The 27,480-nt window shown below is 41.5% G+C and overlaps 2 protein-coding genes across 2 annotated transcripts in view; one reads left to right on the plus strand and one right to left on the minus strand.

Moving 5' to 3' along the window:
- Nucleotides 1-24,059, plus strand: part of POLR2B (RNA polymerase II subunit B) — a 33,360-nt gene extending 9,301 nt beyond the window's left edge. The window contains exons 5-25 of the mRNA XM_065405781.1: nucleotides 2,867-3,086; nucleotides 4,184-4,342; nucleotides 4,831-4,995; nucleotides 5,993-6,189; nucleotides 7,599-7,718; nucleotides 8,214-8,400; nucleotides 9,946-10,089; nucleotides 10,383-10,522; nucleotides 10,612-10,723; nucleotides 11,075-11,229; nucleotides 11,542-11,740; nucleotides 11,899-12,067; nucleotides 12,591-12,687; nucleotides 19,588-19,682; nucleotides 20,063-20,313; nucleotides 20,411-20,500; nucleotides 20,733-20,840; nucleotides 21,404-21,517; nucleotides 21,626-21,786; nucleotides 22,245-22,440; nucleotides 23,769-24,059. Of these exons, the coding sequence (XP_065261853.1) occupies nucleotides 2,867-3,086; nucleotides 4,184-4,342; nucleotides 4,831-4,995; nucleotides 5,993-6,189; nucleotides 7,599-7,718; nucleotides 8,214-8,400; nucleotides 9,946-10,089; nucleotides 10,383-10,522; nucleotides 10,612-10,723; nucleotides 11,075-11,229; nucleotides 11,542-11,740; nucleotides 11,899-12,067; nucleotides 12,591-12,687; nucleotides 19,588-19,682; nucleotides 20,063-20,313; nucleotides 20,411-20,500; nucleotides 20,733-20,840; nucleotides 21,404-21,517; nucleotides 21,626-21,786; nucleotides 22,245-22,440; nucleotides 23,769-23,858 (3,169 nt within the window). The 3' untranslated portion in view covers nucleotides 23,859-24,059. The remainder of the gene's footprint in view (nucleotides 1-2,866; nucleotides 3,087-4,183; nucleotides 4,343-4,830; nucleotides 4,996-5,992; nucleotides 6,190-7,598; nucleotides 7,719-8,213; nucleotides 8,401-9,945; nucleotides 10,090-10,382; nucleotides 10,523-10,611; nucleotides 10,724-11,074; nucleotides 11,230-11,541; nucleotides 11,741-11,898; nucleotides 12,068-12,590; nucleotides 12,688-19,587; nucleotides 19,683-20,062; nucleotides 20,314-20,410; nucleotides 20,501-20,732; nucleotides 20,841-21,403; nucleotides 21,518-21,625; nucleotides 21,787-22,244; nucleotides 22,441-23,768) is intronic.
- A 157-nt stretch (nucleotides 24,060-24,216) lies between these two features.
- The window catches only part of IGFBP7 (insulin like growth factor binding protein 7), an 81,211-nt gene continuing 77,947 nt past the window's right edge, over nucleotides 24,217-27,480 (minus strand). The window contains exons 4-5 of the mRNA XM_065405606.1: nucleotides 26,203-26,329; nucleotides 24,217-24,236 (exon numbers count right to left, since the gene is read on the minus strand). Of these exons, the coding sequence (XP_065261678.1) occupies nucleotides 24,217-24,236; nucleotides 26,203-26,329 (147 nt within the window). The remainder of the gene's footprint in view (nucleotides 24,237-26,202; nucleotides 26,330-27,480) is intronic.

Genomic DNA, 27,480 nt, shown 5'->3' on the forward strand with positions numbered 1-27,480 from the left:
CTAAGTGATTGGGCAGCAAAATGGCAAATGAAATTTAATGTGGATAAATGTAAAGTAATGCACATTGGAAAAAATAACCCCAACTATACATACAACATGATGGGGGCTAATTTAGCTACAACGAGTCAGGAAAAAGATCTTGGCGTCATCGTGGATAGTTCTCTAAAGATGTCCACGCAGTGTGCAGAGGCAGTCAAAAAAGCAAACAGGATGTTAGGAATCATTAAAAAGGGGATAGAGAATAAGACTGAGAATATATTATTGCCCTTATATAAATCCATGGTACGCCCACATCTCGAATACTGTGTACAGATGTGGTCTCCTCACCTCAAAAAAGATATTCTAGCACTAGAAAAGGTTCAGAAAAGAGCAACTAAAATGATTAAGGGTTTAGAGAGGGTCCCATATGAGGAAAGATTAAAGAGGCTAGGACTCTTCAGTTTGGAAAAGAGAAGACTAAGGGGGGATATGATAGAGGTATATAAAATCATGAGTGATGTTGAGAAAGTGGATAAGGAAAAGTTATTTACTTATTCCCATAATACAAGAACTAGGGGTCACCAAATGAAATTAATAGGCAGCAGGTTTAAAACAAATAAAAGGAAGTTCTTCTTCACGCAGCGCACAGTCAACTTGTGGAACTCCTTACCTGCGGAGGTTGTGAAGGCTAGGACTATAACAATGTTTAAAAGGGGACTGGATCAATTCATGGTGGCTAAGTCCATAAATGGCTATTAGCCAGGATGGGTAAGAATGGTGTTCGTCAGAGGATGGAGATGGATGGCAGGAGAGAGATCACTTGATCATTGCCTGTTAGGTTCACTCCCTCTGGGGCACCTGGCATTGGCCACTGTCGGTAGACAGATACTGGGCTAGATGGACCTTTGGTCTGACCCAGTACGGCCTTTCTTATGTTCTTATGTTCTAAGTCCATGGGGCCGGATCTAATGCATCCAAGGGTGCTGAGGGAGTTGGCTGATGTGATTACAGAGCCATTGGTCATTATCTTTGAAAACTCTTGGTGATCGGGGGAGGTCCCGGACAATTGGAAAAGGGGAAATGTAGTGCCCATCTTTAAAAAAGGGAAGAAGGAGAATCCGGGGAACTACAGACCTGTCAGCCTCACCTCAATCCCTGGAAAATCATGGAGCAGATTCTCAAGGAATCCGTTTTGAAGCACTTGGAGGTGAGGAAGGTGATCAGGAACAGTCAACGTGGATTCACCAAGGGCAAGTCATGTCTGACCAACCTGGTTGCCTTCTATGATGAGATAACTGGCTCTGTGGATATGGGGAAAGTGGTGGATGTGATATATCTTGACTTTAGCAAAGCTTTTGTTTGATATGGTTTCCCACAGTATTCTTGCCAGCAAGTTTAAAAAGTATGGATTGGATGAATGGACTATAAGGTGGATATAAAGCTGGCTAGATCGTTAGGCTCAACGGGTAGTGATCAACTGCTTGATGTCTAGTTGGTGGTGGGTATCAAACTGATTGTCCCAGGCAGCGGTCCTGGGGCCGGTTTTGTTCAACATCTTCATTAATGATCTGGATGATGGGATGGATTGTACCCTCAGCAAGTCTGCAGATGACACTAAGCTGGGGGGAGAGGTAGATACTTTGGAGGGTCGGGATAGGGTCCAGAGTGACCTAGACAAATTGGAGGATTGGGCCAAAAGAAGTCCTCGTTGAACCTCATCAGATAAGTGCAGAGTTCTGCACTTAGGACGGAAGTATCCCATGCACTGCTACAGGCTAGGGACCAACTGGCTAAGTGGCAGTTCTGCAGAAAAGGACCTGGGGATTATAGTGGGCGAGAAGCTGGATTTGAGTCAGCAGTGTGCCCTTGTTGCCAAGAAGGCTAACGGCATATTGGGCTGCATTAGTAGGAGCATTGCCAGCAGATCGAGGGAAGTGATTCCCCTCTATTGGGAATAGCCCCCCCACTACAGAAGGGATGTGGACAAATTGGAGAGAGTCCAGCGGAGGGCAACAAAAATGATTAGGGGGCTGGGACACATGACTTACGAGGTGAGGCTGAGGGAACTGGGGCTTATTTAGTTTGCAGAAGAGAAGAGTGAGGGCGGATTTGATAGCAGCCTTCAACTACCTGAAGGGGTTCCAAAGAGGATGGAGCTCGGCTGTTCTCAGTGATGGCTGATAACAGAAGAAGAAGCAATGGTCTCAAGTTGCAGTGGGGAGGTCTAGGTTAGATATTAGGAAAAACTATTTCACTTGGAGGGTGGTGAAGCACTGGAATGGGTTACCTAGGGAGGTGATGGAATCTCCATTCTTAGAGGTTTTTAAGGTCAGGCTTGACAAAGCCCTGGCTGGGATGATTTAGTTGGGGATTGGTCCTGCTTTGAGCAGAGGGTTGGACTAGATGACCTCCTGAGGTATCTTCCAACCCTAATCTTCTATGATTCTAATGTTATAATATAGCAGGGGTGGCCAACCTGAGCCTGAGAAGGAGCCAGAATTTACCAATGTACATTGCCAAAGAGCCACAGTAATGCGTCAGCAGCTCCCCCACCCCACTCCCAGCGCCTCCCACCCACCTGCAGCCTCGCAGATCAGCGCCTCCCGCTCCCTCCCTGCACTTCCCAATCAGCTGTTTCCTGGCATGCAGGAGGCTGTGGGAGGGGGGAGGAGCGAGGGCGTGGCAGGCTTAGGGGAGGGGGCCTATGGCAGAGCCAGGGGTTGAGCAGTGAGCACCCCCCGGCACATTGGAAAGTTGGTGCCTGTAGCTCCAGCCCTGGAGTCGGTGCCTGTACAAGAAGCCGCATATTAACTTCTGAAGAGCTGCATGTGGCTCTGGAGGTTGGCCACCCCTGTAATATAGTCATGTAGTATTTTCTTTTTCATAGATATTCTGCCCCCTTGTATGTGGACATAACTAAAACAGTTATTAAAGAAGGAGAGGACCAGTTACAGACACAGCATCAGAAAACCTTTATAGGAAAAATTCCTATCATGCTCCGTTCAACATACTGCCTGTTGAATGGCTTGACTGATCGTGATCTTTGTGAACTGAATGAATGTCCTCTTGACCCTGGTGGCTATTTCATTATTAATGGATCAGAAAAGGTAAATAATTAGATTTCACATGAAGAAATGTTTGTTTGTTTGTTTTTTTAACCAATACTGAAAATTCCACATTACACATTGAAATGGCTCTACTATGACACGTGTTCCTCTTTCTACCGATCAGAAAACTGTTTGTTTTTTATGGAATACTACTTAAACCATTTTTGATAGTTTTGTTTCCAGTTCCAACACTGTAGTTCTGATCTAACTCTGAAAAGTGGCAGTATAAAAATGGCACCTTCTAACTCAACAAACCTTTTCCTTGTTATTCAGAGTTGTATGTACTTGTTTTAGTGACAAAATAAGTATTTGCTACTTTTATTCTTATTCAGCAGAACCAGCATAAGTAGTAAATTCTGTTCCATCATGTGCCTCATCAATTAAATTGTTTGCCAAGTTCATTTAATGTGCACCTATGTAAATGCGTTGAAGGCACTATGACTGCACAGCTGTCAATAAAGGCATAATTTGTTGGTGTGATGAGAAAAAAACCCTAATTTGACTCTCAAGGCTGGCAGTTGAATTTTTTTTATTTGTGCACTGAGCATATTTGACATGGAAATTAAGACAACAAACATGGAATCAATGTTCTGATGCCATTTTTACAGTTTTTTCAGATACAATATGCTAACCCTTAAGGCATTCTAAGACCTCTACGGAGCAGTATCTAAATGCATCACTACTAGAAAATGCAATAAATGTGTTATAAACCCCTGTGATCTTGGAGTGTCCCTTGTTTTTGGTGTGATATATTAAGTAATACTATTACACTGTATTTCCTTAGAACTCTGTTCTTCTAAAGGTAAAAAACACCAGCAAAACAAGCAGCCTTTAACCACATAACAATGTGCATATAGTTATGTGGAGAGCTTAACAAGTACTATTAAGCTATTGTACAGCACTGCCAATAAGGATAGTACAGTACAAGCTAGATTTTAATAGCTGGGTAAGAACAAGATTGGCAAATTGACAAAAAATAGTAATGGGTTTGAAGTCAATTTAAAAACTAAACATCTTACAGGTATTGCATGTTTATATTTACTTACTGTAAACATACTCTTATCTGGTTATTAACAATGCTTTTGTTTCCAATATAGGTTCTGATTGCTCAAGAGAAGATGGCTACAAACACAGTGTATGTGTTTGCAAAGAAAGATTCGAAATATGCTTACACAGGAGAATGTAGATCCTGCCTGGAGAATTCCTCTCGACCAACTAGTACTATATGGGTTAGCATGCTGGCCAGAGGAGGGCAGGTATGCATGACAGATAATTTAATAATGGTGGATATTTTATATTTGGCTTATGTTTGGGCTGAAAATTTCTAAGACTTTTTGGTGTTTTTTCTTTATGTAGTATCTCATGGTATTTAAGTTTAGGGTTTTTTGGAGAAACTGTGTGTTGGCTTTGAAGAGTGTAATCAAATATATAGTCTATTAAATATGTATTTGTGATTAGATTTTCAAATCTAATGTATGTAATTGTAACCTCTTGAATAAGATGAAAAATGTTATTCAGTAGCTGCTCTGTGGCATTCATAGTTTAAAAACAGATGTATTAGAAATGGGACAGACCTAATTATATTTATATTTATGGTTTTGTAGATGGTAATTCTTTTCAGTTTCAAAAACCATACTTATTCAAGAGAGATAAGTACTTTATTCAAGCCATTTGAAGTCCAGAAAAAGTTGGTTTGTTTGAAATCAAATGCATTTGAGACTGATCTACCTTGTCCCCCCTCTAGGGTGCAAAGAAGAGCGCTATTGGTCAGCGTATTGTAGCAACTCTACCATATATCAAACAAGAAGTGCCCATCATTATTGTTTTCCGTGCATTAGGTTTTGTATCTGACAGAGACATTTTAGAGCACATAATTTATGACTTTGAAGATCCTGAGATGATGGAAATGGTAATGTATATTAAATAATGGTATGGGTCATGATGTTAAGTGAGCTAAAGTCTGTCTGTCTACTTCTACTGTATTCAAAGCATCCTGTCTATATCCCAGTTGTAATTTTAAGACTCATGTACCACTTGAATCTTAAATATGTTAGGTTTTTTTGCATTGGTTAAAGTAATAAAAGTTCTCTGCATAAAACAATTATGGTAAATGTACATTTACCCGAAGTGCTTGTGTGGGAATGGAAGAGCGCTGTTTACTATTCAGTTACAGGGTCTGATCCGGCTCCCATTGTAATCAGTGGCAAAAATCCCACTGTCTGTCTGTCTAAACTATCTTTTGGTGCACTGCCTATTGGGCCACACTGATCCACAGTTGTCTTTTACAAAAAGCTGATCTGTATGTACTGTTTTAAAAATAAATAAATAAATAAAAACCCCCCCCCCACTACTTAGCTGTGAAGTAGCTTGAAATCATGTTTAATGATACAATCCTGTGAACATTTAAAGATCCAATCATCATTTGCTGGTTTAGAAGTATTTCTTACTTGGAGGTGCATTGTCTGTGGTGACTGCCATCATGTTAGCTAATTTGGTATTAATATCCTAGTATATGAAGGTTTTATTTAAACTGTCATCACCCACTAAATTTTACTTTTAGATGAAACATGCTTAATTGTAACGTCAGAAAATAATTCTACATGCACTGCCACTTTTGTATTCATGTCTTATTCTAGAATATCTGAATAAGTTCCTTGCTGCCCCTTTTAAAAAATAAAATAAAAAAAAATCAGTTATTGCAATATAATGGAGAATTATATTTGGAAAAAAATAACTTTTTTTGGAATTTTTATGTAAAACGTAGTCTATTACTAGAACTTCCTGAAAATAATTTTTATAAACAGCTATGCAACTGAAATCCTGAATCATCCATGGATGTTTTCATCTATTTCCCTCCCCCCCCCCCCCCTCTGATGCAATGATTTTGCTTCCTTTTTGTGCATTAGGTCAAACCTTCCTTGGATGAAGCATTTGTCATCCAGGAACAGAATGTTGCATTAAACTTCATCGGGTCAAGAGGTGCAAAGCCTGGTGTTACCAAAGAGAAAAGAATTAAGTATGCGAAAGAAGTTTTACAGAAGGAAATGCTTCCACATGTTGGTGTCAGTGACTTTTGTGAAACCAAAAAGGCCTATTTTCTGGGGTATGACTGTTTTTTGTCTTAAATGCTGTGTCATACATCTGAAAGGGAGTACTTGTGGCACCTTAGAGACTAACAAATTATTAGAGCATAAGCTTTCGTGGGCTACAACCCACTTCTTCGGATGTAGCCCACGAAAGCTTATGCTCTAATAATTTGTTAGTCTCTAAGGTGCCACAAGTACTCCTGTTATTTTTGCGGATACAGACTAACACGGCTGCTACTCTGAAATCTGAAAGGGAAACTCTCAACTCAAAATTGATTCAAAATTTAGTTTAGATATTTATGAAATGTAAGACTGGTAGAAATGTTTCCACAATTTTCAAAATAATACTACTGTAGGGTTTGCAACCCAATCCTTGCAGCATTGAAATGGCAGAAATAATGAGAAATTGGATTTTAAGTTGAATGTGGTGTTAGTGACCTAAATAAAGACACTACGGTAGAACCTCGTAGTTACGAACATCTCGGGAATGGAGGTTGTTCATAACACTGGAGGGTGTTCTTTCAAAAGTTTACAACTGAACATTGACTTAATACAGCTCTGAAACTTTACTATGCAGAAGAAAAATGCTGCTTTTAACCATCTTAATTTAAATGAAACAAGGCCAGAAAGTTTTCTTACCATGTCAAATCTTTCTTTAAACTTTCCCTTTATTTTTTTTAGTAGTTTACATTTAACACAATACTCTACTATACTTGCTTTTTTTTTTTTTTTTAAATCTCTGCTGCTGCCTGATTGCATACTTCCAATTCAAAATGAGGTGTGTGGTTGACCGGTCAGTTTATAACTAGTGTTCATAACTCTGAGGTTCTATTGTGTTGCTAACTTATTGCTTGAGTTGATAGTGTAGTTGTGGTGCAGGCTGATGACTGACTGACTGTAAGGCCATGTAGTGTATTCTTGGCCATCTAAAATTATTTGGGTGGTATCACCTTGCTCAGTGCCTAATGATATACAGGCAGGCAGTCCCTGCATCAGGAGCCCAAGGCCCCAGTTCAGCCAGTTGGTGGCCCCCATGCTCATGCAGAGCCTTGCTGACTTAACTGGGGCCTAAATTTGACAATAGAAGACAGAGAAAAAGCACACTCGTTGGCCAGGTGAAGGTCCAATCCAAAAATGGGGTAGAGTGTGTGTGTGTGTGTGTGTGTGTGTGTGTGTGTGTAAATAAATAAATAAATCTCCTTTAGGGTCTGTATTGACTTAAACAAGGAATGGGTTTTTAGGACTTGTGCTTATTAACCTGGTAAAGAGGTCTGTGTTTAGAAATGCAATAATTTCATTTGATTTAGGATTGACAATTCATAGGCACCCCTAGTGGATATGTCCTGTAAATAGTTGTCTGGTCTTGGTGATGAATGTCTGGTTCTAATTAAAATACAAAGTAAGTTGTCTCTCTTTATCTTATTAGGTACATGGTTCATAGATTACTACTGGCAGCTCTGGGCAGAAGAGAACTCGATGACAGAGATCATTATGGCAACAAAAGACTTGATCTGGCAGGGCCATTGCTTGCATTCTTGTTCAGAGGGTAAGCATGATGATCAAAACTGTAGCCATTGAATGGTATTCCAATGTTAGAGGGTCTGATTTCATGTAATAGTTGTTGGGAATGTAAAACTGTCATACTAGAACAGACCATTGTTTCAATTCTGATATCCTCTCAGACCTTGGCCAGTCTCAGATTCTTCAGGGGAAGGTACAAGATGTACAATTATGGAGTAACCTGTCCATAGGAAGAAACTTCTCTGAACTCCAGGCAATTAGTTGCTGGCTTATGCCCTGTAGGATGAGGAGTTTATATGCCTTTATATTTATGCTGCCTAATGTAACCGTGGATGGAATCCTTATCCATATAAAAATGTCATTCTATTTTGACTCCTGTGAAGCATTTCACTTCTATTTTCTGTGTCCTGTTTTCAAGAACTCTCCATAAATCTGTTAGATTAAATTGACCTGCTACAGAATGTTACTACAATTACCCTTCCTGGCTTCTAACAATTACATTTTCTGCTTTCTTTAACAGAATGTTTAAAAATTTGCTCAAAGAAGTGAGAATATATGCACAGAAGTTTATTGACAGAGGGAAAGATTTTAACTTGGAACTGGCAATTAAAACAAGGATTATATCAGATGGTTTGAAGTACTCATTGGCTACTGGAAACTGGGGTGATCAGAAGAAAGCTCATCAGGCCAGAGCAGGAGTATCTCAGGTAACATAGCTAAATAAGTCTTAGACAAGGTATAGGTTTAGTCTTGTAAAAGATTCTATCCACCTACCCAGAATGCTCATATTAAAAATTCTCTTTAAGATTCTGTCACGTCAGAGTTTTTATGTTGGCTAGGCAATCACTACAGAGTATATATTAAAGGTGAACAGAGTTCTTTCAGGGTCAGCCCTACTATAGAAGTTGCTGAACGCCCAAATGCACACAGTTAAAAGTTCTGCCAGTGTAGTCATCTCTGAAGTGGAGACCTAGCTGTGATTCTGGGAGCTCTTCAGCGCCAACTGGTGAAGGGCATACCATACCGTAACGCATAACACTTGGTGCACTCCTTGCCCCCAACACACTGTTGTCATAATCTGTATCTGAAAGGTGTCACGTAAGGTATCCTATCCAAACTGGTAAGATACTGGTCGTTAATGTTATTGTGTGATGTGTGTAAAGAATTAGAGATGTGTGCTGGAAATACGTTCTTAACATGTTTGGCAAGCAGTGCGTAAGCCCAGTCTGTCCTAGACAAACGAATGTTGTTTCGCCTGCTTGACTGTGTCTCCAATGTAAATTGAGCCAGGTGAGGCCAGAAACCAGGAGAGTACATTTACATATCTGGTAAATGAAGCCCTTAAACTAGCAAGTGAGGGAGATGACCATTTAACGATTATGACAAAGGATGGAGGCTTTATCCCCAGGAAGCCTTTCTGGCTAAATAGACAATGGGCTTTAATGAAATACAAGCAGAAACAGGGATTGATTAATTGAGATACATCATCTTGGGGACAAAAGAGGCCAGAGTCCTCAAAATCTGGGAGAGTTGGGTCCTTCAGCCAAAGGGGTTGAAGTCTCTGGGAACTGACTGTAGGTGAAAAACCTGCTCACACAAAGATTGTAACTTGCTAAAGTTAAGTTTTAGTCAGTAGAATGTGTGTTGTGTTTTGGTTTGTTTGTTAACCTTTCATATCTCTTTCACCCTTACTTGAAATCACTTAAGCCTATGTGGGTTGTTGTTAAACTCATTCTTGTTTTATTACAGACCATCTCAGTGATTTTATATTTACTTTAGCTAATCTAACAGGCTGTTGTGTGCTCTGTCTCTTTGGAGGCAGCAAACTTAACTTCTGTGAGTGGTCAGTGAGAGGGACTGGACACTACAGAAATACATCTCTGGGGAACTTGGGTTCACTGTTACCTGCAAGGGAAGGTTTGGACTGGCAGAGTCCTGCAGAGTTTGCTGGTAAGGCAGACAAGCTGATGTGTCAGCACCCTGACCCAGAGCTTAGCAGCAGCAAAGCTAACTCTTGCAGAGGCAGAGCGGTAATACAGTGGCTCTCAGTTCTGGGTGACCTGGGCAAGACATCACACTAGTCTAAGATGAGGAGGCGAACTGATTTCTGTTTACAATTACTTTGTTGAAAGGCATAACGATAGTTGTAGTTTAGGTGGTAACTGACTTCCTTCTAGTAGGCATTTTGAAATGGTTTGAAATGAAGAGTACAGCTTGGGTGTCTAATTTTAAAAACTTACAATTACATGTAGGTGTTAAACCGCCTGACCTTTGCATCCACGCTTTCCCACTTGAGACGCTTGAATTCTCCAATTGGTAGAGATGGTAAACTAGCAAAGCCCAGACAGCTGCACAATACACTGTGGGGAATGGTCTGTCCTGCTGAGACTCCAGAGGTAACACAAGTTGCATTGAAACTAATGTATTCAAAAGCATATTTGCTTGTATTGTAGTATAACATCTGCAGATTTGTTGCAATATGCAGTTGCATTTTAATTTTGGTATTTAATTTCAGATTTAAAGTTAAATTTGCAGTGAAGGCATAAGATGGTTTTTTAACTAATAAAGTAATTGTGTCTGAATCCACTATCAATTCTGTGTATGTGTTTTCTTGGAAACTATTTGTCTAGCCTTTTCAAAGGCATACTGATTTGTTGGTTTTTACAACAAAACTAAATCTGTTTGTTAGGGCCATGCAGTAGGACTTGTGAAGAACTTAGCCTTGATGGCTTACATTTCTGTGGGGTCTCAGCCATCTCCGATTCTGGAATTTTTAGAAGAATGGAGTATGGAAAATCTAGAAGAAATATCTCCAGCAGCCATTGCAGAGTATGTATAAATGAGTTTGTCTCTGAATAATTTTAAACTTTTTAATTCAAAACCGCTTTTTCAAATAATTCTGGCTTTCCCTTTCATAGTGCAACCAAGATCTTTGTTAATGGCTGCTGGGTAGGGATACACAAAGATCCAGAACAGCTGATGAACACACTAAGAAAATTACGTCGTCAGATGGACATCATTGTGTCAGAGGTAAATTTTCTGAATGAACGACCATATAAATTCTAGCTGCGAAGGATGGAATGTAGTAGGCAGAACACACCTTTCCAAGGTATGAGGACAAGTGGAAAGCCTTGCAAAGGCTTAGTGACTCAAACCATTTTTAAAGAGAATTTAGCTGAAAACTGCCCTTTTCCAATTGGAACCATGTTCAGTGGAGCTCTTAATACTCACCGCATACTGTAGACAGTAGCTTAAAGGCTCCCACTTTGGGGAACTTCACTTTGTTATAGCTCCTGCTGTGTGTACCATGACTCTTATTCCATGGGTCATACAAAGACTCAAATGTGTGAACCCATTAATTCTCATTGTTTACATATTCAGGTCTCCATGATCAGGGATATTAGGGAGCGAGAAATCCGCATCTATACTGATGCTGGCAGAATCTGCAGGCCACTTTTAATTGTGGAAAAACAAAAGCTGCTGTTGAAGAAGAGGCATATTGACCAACTAAAAGAACGAGAGTATAACAACTACAGGTAAGAAATCTCCCCAGAACAGGAAAAATGTCTTGCTCTTTCTTCCAAATGTGATGTATACTTCTCAGGGTTTGTTGAAGTCAGCTGAAGCTGCAAGCCACCGTTGTATTTAAAAACTTGTTACTTTGACTACTTTGTGTGTTCTACACAGTGTTGCTTATAATCGCCATAGAGCATGATTGTGTCAAATCAAGGCAGTGGTGTATTCCCTAATTTCAAACAAGATAAGCCTTGCTTTTTGACATCACTAATGAAATCTGTATTAAATGTTACTTTTGAATAGTAAGGCATTGAGACAGTTTGATTGTTTAGTTGGCAGGATCTTGTGGCCAGTGGTGTAGTAGAATACATCGATACGCTAGAAGAAGAGACTGTGATGCTGGCAATGACTCCAGATGACTTGCAGGAGAAGGGAGTCGCATACTGTTCAACTTACACGCATTGTGAGATTCACCCATCCATGATCCTAGGAGTATGTGCATCTATTATTCCTTTCCCTGATCACAACCAGGTCAGTAGCCTTTTTCTTTCTTATCAACTTTAAAAGAAAGAGAGAGTATAATACAAAAGGAAAATTTAAAAAAGCATGTTTAACATATGTAGACATGTATATGCATGAAGAGTTTAATAGATGTTCTGTTGACACTGCTCCTTTTCTTGCCTTCATAGTCTCCTAGGAACACATACCAGTCTGCTATGGGTAAACAGGCTATGGGAGTTTATATTACAAACTTTCACGTTCGTATGGATACACTAGCCCATGTGCTGTATTACCCTCAAAAACCCCTTGTGACTACACGCTCTATGGAGTACTTGCGATTTAGAGAGTTGCCAGCAGGTATGTTGTGGCTTAATAAGCCAACCTAAAATGTATTGCATAAAATGTACACAAATACTAATATTTAAAGACCATTCATTATTGTGAAAAGTAACTAGGATTGTGCTTAGTAACTTCTGGTCATTCACAGTATTGTGCCTAGTAATCTGGGCATCACTAGCTATAAGGAGATCTTCTCAGTGTAGCTGCTGAGGCCACAACATGCATACAGTATATTAAAAAGAATCCACACACACACTTACACTTACACTTACACTTGTTGGAAATAGTATATTTTTCATCAGCATTTGTTAGATCTCCACAAGGGGTCACTGTTGTATTGAAAGTTCTAATCTACGGTATATTCCGATTTTGTATGTATTCAATACCACATGGCCTATATTTTGTGTGTGTGTGTAGTGGAGATTTGCTTTAATAAATGGCCGGGAAGTGTAAATATATGGAATACAGTTCATTTTGAATGAAGAAACCTTGCTTATATGAGCTGTAGGTCCTTTAAACATTTGCTACTATTGCATTACAGGTATCAACTCAATTGTGGCTATTGCGTCATACACTGGTTATAATCAGGAAGACTCTGTCATCATGAACCGTTCTGCTGTCGATAGAGGTTTTTTCAGGTATGGTTTTCCTGAACTTTGAACTGTAGAAAATTGCTCATGTAAATTTTATGGTTGGTTTTACTCATTTGAAGATTTAAATCTTTCCCAGTCTTTATTCAGATGTCTAAAGGACATAACATGCCTTTTCTAAGCCTCTGGACAAATTTTAACTTTCCGCAAATTTTAACTTAGTCAGACATTTTAAAATACTACCAGCAACTGATTACTGCCTATTGTTATTAATGTGTTAAAATGTACAGTTGCTCTTTTTTTCAACCTAGTTTGTTTGTTTTGTTTTTAAAAAGTCACTTATAAAAGTTACAACTACCACAGCAAGAAGATGCAAAAGTAGCAGCTCCAGTGAATAACTAGGGCCAAAGTTAAAAACATGACACACTTTCCCAACCAACCTTTTTTCTGCTCTTGCTTTAAAGTTAGCTCTTGTTTACTGCACTGAATCATATTTGTATGTAGATTAAATGTAATAGGATTTGGATGTCTTCTCTTTTGAACTGTCAGTTATGTGAGCCCCTTGATGCCAGGCATTTGAGCTTCCCAATATAATCCTATTGTTAGCCAGGAAAGTGGTAAATGCTTGCACAGAGGATTTTTGCAGGTGTTCTAGAATAAGAAACATAGTTGCCATTATTGATGCAAATAGTCATTGATGTGACCTTTCACCACTTGGCCGCAGTTACACCTGAATGATATAATGGACACCTTCATTGTTGTCTTTTGGCTATCTAGGTCCACATTCTGTTCTACTTTTGGTTGGATAGACCTTAGAGCAGGCCTGCACAACATGCGGCCCGCGGGGGCTCACTGTGCGGCCCGCGGGGGCTCACTCTCAAGCCTGGGAGGGAGGGGGAGCAGCGGCACGCGAATCAGCTGTTTCGCGCGCCGCGGCCGCTTGGGGTCTCCCCCTCCCTCCCAGGCTCTCAAACCTGGGAGGGAGGGGGAGATCCCGAGCGGCCGCGGCGCGCGAAACCGGCCCCCCTGCCCCAAGCGGGACACGGGCAGGGAGCCCTCGCGCGCCGCCGCGCCTCGCCCCCCCGCCCTAAGCGGGACACGGGCAGGGAGCCCTCGCGCGCTGCCGCCCCCCCCCCCCCCCCCCGCCCCAAGCGGGACACGGGCAGGGAGCCCTTGCGCGCTGCCGCGCCTCCACCCCCCCCACCCAAGCGGGACACGCACCCCGCGCGCGGCGCCGCACCCCGCAGGCCTCAAGCAGGACAGGGAGCCCTCGGGCGCCGCTGCCCCTCCCCACTGCCCCAAGCGGGACACGGGCACGGAGCCCTCGCCCCCCCCCCCCCCCCCCCCCCCAGCAGGGACACGGGGCTCAGCCACCGCCCCCGTCCTGAGCGCTTTTTGGCCCACCCCCCCCGGGACTCCTGCCCCATCCACCCCCCCCGTGTTCCTTGATGCCCCCCCCGGGACCCCTGCCCCATCCACCCCCTTCCCTGTCCCCTGACTGCCCTCTGCCGCCCCATCCAACTCCTCTCCTGATTCCCTATCCAACCACCCCTTCTCCCTGTCCCCTGACCACCCTTGGAACCCCTGCCCCTGACTGCCTCCCACCGCCCCATCCAACCCCTGCTCCTTCCTGACTGCCCCCTGGGACCGTTGCCCCCATTCAATCCCCCTGTTCCCTGCCATCTGACTGCCCCGACCCCTATCCACCCCCCCACCCCACCCCCTGAACTCCCCTGCCCTCTATCCAACACCCCCTCCCTGCTCCCTTACCGCGCTGCCTGGAGGTGGCTGGCGGCGCTACAGCCACGCCGCTCGGCTGGAGCCGGGCCACGCCGCCACCGTGCAGTGCCTGGAGCACCGGGTCAGGCTGAGCTTGCAGCCCCCCTGCTTCCCGCGAATCAGCTGTTCACGCAGGAAGCCTGGGAGGGCTGAGAAGCAAGCGGCGGCTTCGCGCTCAGGCCCAGGGAGGCGGAGCAGAGGTGAGCTGGGGCGGGGAGCGGTTCCCCTCTGCGCCCCTCCCCCCGGGTTACCTGCTGTGGCGCGGGTGGCTCCCCCCACCCCAGCTCACCTCCGCTCCGGCTCCCTGGGCTTGAGCGCGAAGCCACCGCTTGCTTCTCTGCCCTCCCAGGCTTCCCGCGTGAACAGCTGATTCGCGGGAAGCGGGGGGGGGGGGGGGATGGGGAGAAGCGGGGCAGAGTGTTCAGAGGCAGAGGCGGAGCGGAGGTAAGCTGGGGCTGGGGAGCGGGGCGGAGAGCTGGAGCACCCATGGGGTCGGCTCCTAAGGCGCCACTTTTGAATAATGTGCTCAGGGGGAGCAGCCGCTCCCTCTGCTCCCCCCCAGCTACGGTCCTGGTCACTTCAACTTACCAGTTGTTAAATTTAGAAGCCCTTTTAGAACCGGTTGTCCCGCGCAGGACAACTGGTTCTAAAACGGCTTCTAAATTTAACAACTGGTTTGCTCCCGCTCACCACTGGAGACTCCCCTTGCCGCTCTCACCCTAGGAGCCAGAGACCTCCCAGCAGGGCTGGTGAGTACGGCCAGGGAAGGGGGAAGGGTGTGGTGGAGTGAGTGTCTGGGAGATGTGCGGGGGGTGCTGGGCTGTGAGGGTGTGGAGGGCGCTGGGCAGTGGGGGAGGTTTGTGTGTTTTGGGGTGCTAGGCAGTGGGGGCCTGTTGGGGGGTGCTGGGCAGTGAGGGAGATCTGTGTGTGTCAGGGCACTGGGGGTCTGTGTGGGGCATTGTTTAGTTGTGGTGGTGGGGCTGTGGGGAAGGGCACTGGGAGGGAGGGAGGAGAAATCTGTGTGTATTGGGAAACTAGCGAGTGGGGGGTTCTATGTGGGGTGCTGATGTGTATTAAGAGTTACCAGCTGGATTGAGGACTGATAGATCTGGACAGAGTTTATATTGAATGGGCAAATGAAAAAGATCGCAGGGAAAAACCGTAAGGTTAGTTTAGCCGTCTTTGACATTTCGACCAATAAGGACATTAAAATGCATTTGTAATTACATATCTTATTCTTGGCTGATAATCATTTATTGATATTTTTTAGGAAAATTTTCAATTTAAAACACAAACTTTTGTTTTTCTTTTTTTACTTATGATGTCTATCTGAAAACCCATATAAATTGACACAAATTGCAAATTAAAACTTTTTAAATGTATAAGCATTTTACTCACTTGGGCGCATTTGCCTCATGGCACACAAATTTGAACTCTGCTTCAAAAATTTGCACAAAAGAAATTTTTCTTTTACCTTAATTATACTATCTTAGGAGCCCGCTATAACATAGTACCAAGGTTCAATACAAAGTCATATAAAAGTTATACAAAAATGCATAATGCAGAGATTTATCTACAACTGCATTGATTGACTGCTGTGTGCAGTAATATAGTGACCCCTGGACCTACAGGCTTCCACACACCGTCAGTGCCTTGCTAGTGTGCCATGCGCCGTGAGATATCTCTTCTCTTTGTGTGTGACTGTGAGTGTTTCCCTTGTGTGTGAATTTATTCAACAAAATCTTGAGCTTCATAATGGATACCATGAGTGAAAAGAAAAAGAGAAAAGTTGAATCAGAGCACAGAGTTTTCAACACTGAATGGACGAATAAATACTTATATACTATTTCCAAAGACAAAATACTGTGCCTCGTGTGTCGCGAAACGTTAGCCGTTCCGAAAGAATACAACCTTCGGTGGCACTTTGAAACTAAGCATCCCAATCTCGCCAAATTGAGCCCAAATGAAAAAAATAATTAAAGCAGCCAGTTTAGCAAAAAACCTTAGTAGAGAACAGCAAATTTTCAAGAAAGTGAGCACTGAGAACGATACAGTTACTAAAGTAAGCTTTAAAATTTCTAAGGAAATTGCTGCTGCTAGGAAATGCTTGACAGAAGGCGAGTTATTAAAAAAGTGTATGTTGATTGCTGTATCTGAGTTATGTCCAGAAAAGAGGGGAATATTTGAGAATGTCAGTCTATCACACATGACTGTACGGAGAAGAATAGCTGACATTTCTACCAATTTAAGTGATCAGTTAAAGCAGAGAGTCAGTGAATTCTGCTTTTACTCCCTAGCTATGGATGAAAGCACCGATTTAAAAGACACCGCCCAACTTCTTATTTTTATTAGAGGTATTGATAAAAACTTTGAAATTACTGAAGAACTTGCTGGCATGTGCTCCATGACGGATCGCACAACCGGAAAAGAAATTTCCAGTGAAGTGATAAAGTGCACGAATGATAAGTCGGGATTAGATTTCACAAACTTGGTGGCCATTTGTACTGATGGTGCTCCAGCTATGTGCCAAAAAAATGTTGGAGCAGTTACTCTTCTTGAAGAATTTATCGGGAGAGAAATAACCAAACATCACTTCATTATGCATCAGCAGGTTTTGTGTAGCAAAGTCTTAAAATTTGAGCATGTAATGTCAGTGGTAGTTTCCATTGTAAACTACGTCCGTTCTAGAGGACTAAAACATAGGACATTTCGAGCCTTTCTTGAAGGGGTAGACACCGAGTGCAATGACTTAATCTACCATACAGAAGTGAGATGGTTGAGTCGAGGAAGAGTGCTCCAGCGTTTTGTTGCTTTGAAAGAGGAGGTAGCAAAATTCCTAGAAAATGGGCCAATAAAGTTCCCAGAGCTTGAAAATGAGTCCTGGAATCAAGATCTCTTTTTCTTTTGTGATATTAGAGCACACCTGAATGATCTCAACATTCAACTTCAGGGAAAAAATCAACTTATATTTCAAATGTGTGCAGCAGTGAAAGCTTTCAAAATGAAATTGAAACTTTTCAGAAGTCAGCTGTCAAAAGGTGAAATGTGTCACTTTCCCACTTGTGCACAGCGTATCCCTCAGCACAAACACGCCGAGTTAGGAGAAAAATACGCAAAGCACATCATTCTTTTGATTGAAGAATTTGACAGAAGACTTACTTTGTCTAAAGAAGAAGACGTCCAGTTGAAGCTGATTGAAGATCCCTTTTCTGTGGATCCAGAGGAAGTGCCACTAGATTTGCAGTTATTGAACTTCAGTGTTCAGCAGTTTACCGAAATAAGCACAGAGAAAGCAGCTTGCGGGACTTCTACAAAAGTCTGGACAATGAAGTTGCACTGAAAACGTTCAGCATTTTTGGACGCACTTACATATGTGAACAAACATTTTCCATCATGAACATGAATAAAAACAAGCAACGTTCTTCTCTGACTGACGACCATTTGGAAGACATTATGAAAATATCCACTTCAAATATGACCCCCAAATGCGACAAGCTTGTTGCCGAAAAGATATGTAATATTTCTCATTAAATTTGCAAGGTAATTATGAAAAGTACAAATGTTTTCTTTCAACGGAACAGATGTTTTTAATTTTTCCATGATTAATAAAAAAAATTAAAAGAATTTAAAAAATTGTTTGATTTAATTGAAAAATTCTTAATAAAGTATCACACACCCTCCCCCGCAAACCTTAGCTGTTTCGGCGGTGCGGTGCTGGGGAAGGAGGGTTTGTTTCCGCGGGGCTGGGCGGTGCTGGGGCGGGGGGTGTTTCCGCGGGGCCGGGAGGTTTCGGCCCTCAGCTGTTTTCTTTGGAGTAATATGGCCCTCGCCGCTTTACGAGTTGTGCAGGCCTGCCTTAGAGGCATGTTCGCTTCTTCACATCTGTTTACTTATGTAGAATAAGAAATGAGAAGCTGTGCTGGATTTTTATGGATCGCATTAATAATTATTGCCCAAAGTGAGCATTGGTTATGTTCACTGGCACATTTAAAAAAAAAAAAAAAAAAAAAAATTAAACTTCAAGTACGGCTGTGGATGCATATGCTAGCCTTTAAGGCAGCATTTACCAAAAAAAAAAGGGGAGAGAAATTGAAAAACCTGAATAAAACCAAAGCACTCTAGTGCACCAGAGGTGTACTTCAGAGTGTGCAGCTTAATGGATGCGGGGGGGGGGGGGGGGGGGAAGTGTTGTTAAATTACTTATCACTGTACACATGTTTTAGTATGTGTACAGGGGTGGTGTCATTGTTTACATTACTATTCAGGTGATGGGGTGCCATCAAAACATGCAAGCTAAAAGGCAGGTAAAGGGAAAAGGGGTGAAACATAGGAGTAAAGTAGTCTGGGTCGTAACACAGGGATAACACAATTCCCTTTTTTGTAAGATGTATAGTAGATCCCAAAGTTGCCACCATCTGCCACTAACCAGCAGTTTATTTGTAGACATCTGTGAGTAAAACTGTGAGAAGTGACTGTCATAATGTCCTTGTAGGGTTCATTGTTTCTCCTTGATTTGCTCTAGAAGTTGTACTGTAGTATCCAAGTAAAAACTTCTTGAGTGGGACCTGAGCATTCTTTCAGACTTGTCATTACTAGTAACCCTAACTCAACTGTGCTGTGAGCCAGGGCAGTTTGTTTTCAGTTTTTATTTTGTTTAAAATGTCCTGGGAATTTCAGTTTATTACAAAAATTAAATTAAGTGGGTGAAAATCAGTGCAAAAACTAACCCCCGTTTTCTAGGTAAATGCCAGGGTTAATATGGGGGAACAAAAGGACAGGAAAAAAGCAACAGACAGAAAAATAAGTGTATTATAAGTAAAAGGAGTTAATGCTGTCGCTTATTGCATGAACTGCACATTAACACTCTGTACTTCTATACATACAAACACGGACGTGCATATCTTCCACTACATTGCCTCACATTTACACTTGGACTAATTTATTAACAAACACTATCTACCTAATCTGTATTTTCATTCACTTGAATGGTCCAAATTTTGTGTGAAAATGTTTTTTAAAAAAAATCAGCTTTTGTAAAATCTAGGAATTTTTCTGGACAAATCAATAAAAACAGAAAGGGCCTCAGTTGTGATGTAGATGGGGTTATAGCATATGACTTAAAAAAACACTGATATCTAAACAAGTTTTTCTTTTCAAATTTTCTTTCAGATCTGTGTTCTATCGCTCATATAAAGAACAAGAGTCCAAGAAAGGATTTGACCAAGAAGAAGTTTTTGAAAAACCTACACGTGAAACTTGTCAGGGTAAGAGATGATGGCAGATGGAAGAAACAAAGCCTGCAATTAGCAGCTGGGCTTTGCCAGACAGTCCTTCATGTTAACTTTACTATATTTGACTGTTTATATTGCACTGTAAACATGTAAATGATAAATTTGTGCTCTTGGTACAAAGAAACTTGTATGGTCAGTAAAAAAAACAAATATTCCCTTTCTGGATACGTTGGCAGCATGTACATTTATAGTAGAATCTGCATTTGCTAATATGTCATGAATTCACAACACTGGAGTGTACTAGCACAGAATGCAAATATGGTGTCTACTATTCTGAGAACGTGATCCTTAATGTTTTTGTAGAAATACTTTGAAGGATTTTTGGCTCTGAATTCATTTGTCTTTAATCTCAGGTATGAGGCATGCCATCTATGACAAACTAGATGATGATGGTTTGATAGCACCTGGTGTACGTGTGTCCGGAGATGATGTCATCATTGGCAAAACAGTAACTCTGCCTGAGAACGAAGATGAACTGGAAAGCACTAATAGACGATACACAAAGAGGGACTGTAGCACTTTCCTACGAACTAGTGAGACTGGTATTGTAGACCAGGTCATGGTAACCCTTAACCAGGAAGGATACAAGTTTTGCAAAATTAGGGTCAGTACCAGTGTCTATGGCTTCTGGGTTGTTTATACTTATTCCCCCCCTTTTTTTTTTTTTAAGTCACTGATCTAATGTTTTCTGTTCCCTCCAGGTGCGCTCTGTGAGAATCCCACAAATTGGAGATAAATTTGCCAGCAGGCATGGTCAGAAGGGTACCTGTGGTATCCAGTACAGACAAGAGGTAGCAACTTTTTTCCCCTCATACTTGTATATCTCACTGTACAGTGAAACTTGCGTATTAATGTGGATTGCCTGCAAAATAAGTTACCTTAATATATTGATTTAAATTTAACTTCTGTTCAGTTCTTGTTATTTAAAATGTCTTTGAGTCACTTAAGTTGAATTGGATTTTTATTTTGTTGGAACTCCCTAGCTTCTCATGAGGTATAATGAGAATCTCTTTCCTGCTTTAGGATATGCCTTTCACCTGTGAAGGCATCACACCTGACATAATCATAAACCCCCATGCCATCCCTTCCCGTATGACAATTGGTCACTTGATTGAATGTCTTCAAGGGAAGGTAAGGAGAACAGTTCGTGTTGTGTAGCTAAAATCTGAGAAGTAAACCGCATTTGTTTTATCTTGTGGAGAAGCTGGTCTGCTAGTTTCTGGTATTTGTTAACCCACTAAAGAACGATAATCAAGTTCCTATTTGAGGATCTAGTAACGAAACAAAAGGTATATTAATTTCCTTAGGGAGAAGCCAGAGTGCTATCTTCAGTGGGTCAAACCACAATGTGTTTATAGTAGAATTTCTTTGCTGCTTTTATTGACAGAATTACTATACAAGCAGTCTCCTAATCTATGGAAAAGAAAGGCGTAACAGAGTTAGGCTAGTGTTAAGTGCTTCTGAAAATCCCACCTTTAACTTGTGCGTCTAAGTTTTTTGTTCAATAGAAAAATATCCATTCCATTAGAAAGTTTAGGTTGGACACAGTCCTGGGCATTGGGTCTGAAATCTTAACAGCGGGAGTAGGTTAGCTGTTTCAAGTTACCTGCATGCTGTCTGACTACTTTCATATAGAATGCACAGCTTGTGTCTATAAAAATTTACAGTATTCAGCAAACCCTTTTTCTCTATAGGTATCAGCAAACAAGGGAGAAATTGGTGATGCTACACCTTTTAATGATGCTGTCAATGTGCAGAAGATTTCCAATCTACTATCAGATTATGGCTATCATCTGAGAGGAAATGAGGTATAGTGCTCAAAATGCCAATCTAGCTAAAGGTTATTGGTCTGTTTTGATAATTTTTATTACGTCTAGTTTAGGCTTGTGCTTCAGAGATTGTATTCTTTACTTCAGGTTCTCTACAATGGCTTCACTGGACGCAAAATCACATCACAAATCTTCATTGGTCCTACTTACTACCAGAGGTTGAAACATATGGTAGATGACAAAATTCATTCTCGTGCAAGAGGGCCAATTCAGATTCTTAACAGGCAACCGATGGAAGGTAGATCTCGGTAAGAATATTTGTGGATTTTCTTTTTTATGAGTGTCCTTGAATTCTCACAGTTGGTTTGCTAAAGTAGAGAAGAATTAGCTGCCTTAACTGTCTCATCCAATTAGCCACCCATTTGGAGTTGATGGTAGTGTGCTTAGGTTTGGACAGATAAAACATGACTTAGTCATTTGTTGTAGAGTTTGTTGTGGTTTGTCTGTTCAGACGCTATATTGTCATCTGTTGTAGAAATTTTCTTAGTCATCCGACTGTTAGTCGGAGCAGCAGTTTTATAATTTGGCTGACTTCTTCCCAATGATCTTATTTTTGGGAGAAGGAGAAGAGATGATGACAACTTGCTGGGTACAGAGGCACCTATTTGTAATACTGCTGATCTATTTGTACAGAATTAGGTCTCCGTAATAGCTGCTGGAACCATCATTTCTGACTTAATGATAAAATATCCTCCCCCTCTTATAGCGATGGTGGCCTTCGTTTTGGAGAAATGGAGCGAGACTGTCAGATTGCTCATGGAGCAGCTCAGTTTTTAAGAGAGAGATTGTTTGAGGCTTCAGACCCATACCAAGTTCACGTTTGCAATCTTTGTGGAATAATGGCAATAGCCAACACAAGGACACACACGTACGAGTGCAGGGGGTGCCGTAATAAAACACAGGTATGTATGGATTTCCTCCGCAAGTATTTCTACTTGCAGTCAAGAACAAACAATGATTAAAGGAGTATGATGATGAAGAGAGCAAGTGGTAAAAGAAACACAAAAATTAACCCAATAGTTACTATATAACTACAAGTGTTTTGTTTTTTCTAAGTGTCAGAGTTCATTCATATGTTTCCCTATAATTGCCAGAGTTCTGGCTGTGTCATTTGGCAGGAAATTTCACTTAAGTTCTCTGAAAACCCAGTATTATAAAATACATAAGTGAAAATGAACATTAAATCTTTTAACTTTTGGGGAAAAAACTGATGCTGTAAAACTCATGGTTTGATTTAATGGCTTTGCCACTACTCCAACTGTTCAGAATATTATGTTTTGGTTGAGAGAGGAATAAACTTAAATGTCACATAGTTGAGGTGCTGGGGGAGGGAAATCACAGGTTTTGAATTAATATGGAAGTTTATATTCGAGTATAAACTGTAAAGAGGATTGTTTTTCTCTACCATAACTCAGTTACTCCTTCAACCTCTAAGGAGCTTAATTGTCTGGTAATATTTTATTTGTGCATATTAACTATCTTGACCAATAGGAGCAAAAGAGAGATCTTTTGTCTACAGATTTTGACCACTGAAGGACACGTCTACTGTATTAAAATGATAAATTATAAATAGGTAAATCTCCCTATTAAACACTATCTCATAGAACTGGAAGGCACCTTGAAAGGTCATTGAGTCCAGTCCCCTGCCTTCACAGCAGGACCAAGTACGGTCCCTGACAGATTTTTGCCCCAGATCCCTAAATGGCCCCCTCAAGGATTGAACTCTCAACCCTGGGTTTAGCAGGCCAATGCTCAAACCACTGAGTTATCCCAAAACTGATGCTCCAGGTGAGGCTTGAACTCACAACCTCAGCATCACTCCATGCAGCACTGCTGTAGAAGTACTGCGCACTAACCTATTGCACGACTGGAGCCCATAAAGCTGAGTGCCCGGACAGGGGCTCAAACCCTGGACCTTCAGATTAAGAGCCTGATGCTCTACCAACTGAGTGTTGTGTTGATCTGGACCCATAGAGAAACATATCAACACTATTGAGTAAAGTAGTGCCACCCTGGATGGAGTGTGATCAGTCATCACTTCAAGGTGAATTGTAAAGACTTTCCCTAAAAGGCTATCAGAAATATAACTTCATATGAAGCACTAGACCCTCCCAAAAAATAGCCTCGTAATTTTGGTACCAAAATGTTACTATTTACTTAGTGAGTAGGGAGAGTGGAAATTAATCTTTAAAAAGATACCATGTACTAAATTTTCTTACCTCCTTTTCAGATTTCCTTGGTGCGAATGCCATATGCTTGTAAACTCCTCTTTCAAGAGCTGATGTCCATGAGTATTGCACCTCGTATGATGAGTGTTTAGCCTTTAAAAGGCTTTGCTTTAGTTCTGACTTTACATATATGCTTGTTCCGGTTCTAGTGTTCCATTTTAAAAGATTTTGAATGCAGAATGTTGCATATGTCATTTACATCAGGTTGTTTTGCATCTGAACACTATGTTTAAATGATCTTGAGCTTACTTTTTGTAAATAGAAATAAAGATTTGTAGTCAAATGTGAATTACATTTATTTGTATTTCTGCCAAAAGCATGTAAGCAAAACATTACTAAAAGGAAGAATGAGTCAGATAAGGAACTTATTATCAGGCTCTAGCCTAGAAGTCAGTGGTTGCAGCTTTCCAAAATACTAACTTAAAGTGCATAAATGATATAGTCCTCACGTCACAGCTCTGCACCATCATCTGGGGGAAAAAACAAAAAGGGATGCAGGTTCATAATTACAAGAGGGTAACACTACAGATACTCCAATATCAATGGAGTGAATTTTCTGTTTGTTCTTTATTGACTTAAATGTGGATAATCAGACCTTTCCTCTTTTTCTTTCTTCTGAGGGAACTGGATAGCTTAGGGTAATGGAATTGGGACCTTTCACTAAGGTCATTGGAACATGTCCATTGTCAGTAGTTGGCTAATTACATAGACATTTAGACTGTACTTATTACTGATGCATCTGAGATGCCATCTGATGACTTCATGCCTGTCACTGCCTGAGAGAGTCAGACAGCAAGTCAGAGCTGGCACGCTGCTTCAGGAGCCCCAGAAGTGACAACTGTATGTGGATGAGAGCTGGAACTGCTGGTGGGAACTGACCAAAGCAAGAACTCCTAATGAGCAGAAGGCTTGGGCAGTGGCCTCTAGAAAAAAGGGGGAGATTCAGCTTGGTGAAGGGAAGCAGGAGGGGCAGGCACGGAGGAAGGACTGGGAATGGAACGCTGTCTGAGGGAGAACCCTCTCCATGAAGCGCTGTGGGAGCAGAGAGGTCTAGAGACCCGGGTCCTGAATCGAGAACACAGTGCTGATGGAGGCTCTTGGATGGGTGAGAGGGGAATGGAAAAACATACTATGTATTTTTATTGCTTTATAACCAGGCTTTTGAGGAACTATGGCACTGGTGTAGATGAATAAATTGAACTCAGATGATGTACAAAAGGTGAGCAAAGGGGAACCAGGCTTGGCACAACTGTCATGCATTGGATGGCACTCGAAGCAGGGTCATCCTATCACAATGCCCCTTTAACAGCGTTGAGGTACACTCCTTTTATAGACTGTCTGCACCTTCACTTATTGATTAGCTAAAGCATATGTCAGACTTCGATGCAACAAAAATTAATTCTGGAGGAAATTGATTTTTGTTGCATCACCACTTTTCTTAACTCCTTGCCATTTCCTAAAGGTGAGAAGGAGCTGCAATAATTTGTGGCATACTTTTATTTCTCCTCATATGTATCTTTGTGACTATGGTGTACTATTAAGTCTGTACCATGCTGCATTCTAGTACTAGCATTGCCATTAACAAACAGCAAAAGCCTATCACTTCCCTGATCTGTTTTTGGACAGTTTTCAGTTGTCCTTTAAAAAGCTAAATCATTAGATCATGTATCCCCTGCATTTGTGATAATGGATTTCTAAAAAGAGGTATAATATGGCCAAAACCAAGCACCTTTAGCAAAGGGCATAACTTAATTATGTTAGTGTCTGACTTGACCCAATTGATGGTGGGATTCATTTTATACTCTTGCTTTACTGCTGGACAATATTTGATTTTTTTTTTTTTAACCACATCTTCCAGCTATTGAGATGTCATTTAAAAGAGCAGAAGTCTAGAACCTAAATGAATGGATTACATACACTAACCTATAAATGTGTGTGATAAAGTTGCTAGGATGGAAGATGATCAAGGCTATTAGAACTACATATATGGGCAAAATAGTCCTGTTTTTGGAAATATTTTTAAAGCCTTTTATACAATTTGAAATTCAGGTCTTTTCAGATAACATGGTGGCTGGAGGACCAATGAAATCACCACCGTAGCCTGAAAGCTGAGCTATTTGGAACAGAAGGGATTTTTAGTCAATGTTTTAACCTTTACCTAGTTAACCTCCGATACCTAACACACATTTTGGAAAAAGCATGTCTTTAATAAAGATGCAACAACCCAATTCTCAGTTATGTGTGAGCTCTTACCCTAGAGACCTCCATGAGTGCTTCACCAGAACCAGAAAGACTGGGTTTGACATTAGAAATATCAGCAAGCTACACCTAACAGTTTTAAATGCAATTTTTCAGGTTGTTCTCTTATATCCTAAACAACCAAAGGGCATAAACTCCATTTAAAAAAAAAAAAAAGGCTGTGCCCATATTACCTACCTTTAGTTATGGGTATTTCATGTAAGGCACTGAGAACAGTAATGCGTGCAGAGGCTGTAGCCTCTCCTTTGGAGTTTGATGCATGACACTCGTACTCTCCAGCATCCTCTTTACTCAAAGGAGAGATCTATGAAAACAAGCAGCATGTATCCTTGTTTACTACAGAGGATTTGTTCTCCAGTTACTTTGTGTTACTGTTGGGTTGGATAACAGCAATAAACAATAGCACTAGTAATAGACTCAATACAGGTAACTGATCGAGTGGGAATTAGCAGTTGGAGACTGCACATGTCCAGAATATTCCCTTGGCCAGCAGTATGGAACATGCAATAATTTTGTTTTAAAAAAAATTGCATCATAAACTGAACTTTTAAAAATGAGAATTTATTCCCTATTAGCAAAGAGAGCAGAAAACTCAATCCTGACTTCTTTCAACAGAGCCGAAGGGCCAGCGCTGGCTTCAATCAACCTGACTGGGTCAGTAGTGGTTTGCCCTAGTTCCCAAATCAGATAGGTGGCAGTATCCAACTACACTACAGCAAGCACTCTGGTACCTGTCCTGGAGCTCAGTGAATCAATCCACTCCTAATTTCACTCTGTCTTCCACATCAGGATTTGCTTTAGCCAGACTTCAAACCTTTTTTGTGTTTGCTTAGGTTTGTGTCTGTGATGTTTTAGAACTTCCTGTTGTCATGGAGAGGGAGGCAGAAAAAAGCGGTAGCCCTAATGCTCCTCTCCGGGAAGGTGCTTCATCATATTTCTGTTGGCTCAGTAGCGTATTTGCCCTGCTCCAAAGCTTTCTCTGCCCAAGCTTCCACCTCTGTTTTGGCATACAGTGTAAGCTAATGCCTTTGAGTTCCATTCCCCAGCCACCACCTCATTTGGCAGCTGAAGAGATTGCACAGTGTGGTCTGTTATTGCCAAAGTTTATCTACTTGCAAAGCAAATCTGTCACCCCTGACCTACTGTGCCATCCTCTCTGCTGGCTTCCCTGCTGCTGCTCTTTCCTCTCTCCAATCCATTTCTATGCATTACAGCTCAGGCCCTAGGATGCTGCTCCAGTTGTCACACTCCCACTTGAGTAACTCCCTATATGAGAACAGTTTTTTTAAAAAAACAAACACCCTTTTCACTTCAAGTTTTGAATGTCTGGGATGCAGATTCCTGAGAGTTCACATTCCTTGAGGACACAGGTCAGAGATGCTAAGAGCAAGGGTTTTCTGTGAACTCCAGGACAGACCAGTCCTGCCATGTTCACATAGCAATCCTCAGTCTGCG

Source organism: Emys orbicularis, chromosome 5, assembly GCF_028017835.1.
Source record: "Emys orbicularis isolate rEmyOrb1 chromosome 5, rEmyOrb1.hap1, whole genome shotgun sequence".
NCBI classification, from domain to species: domain Eukaryota; kingdom Metazoa; phylum Chordata; order Testudines; family Emydidae; genus Emys; species Emys orbicularis.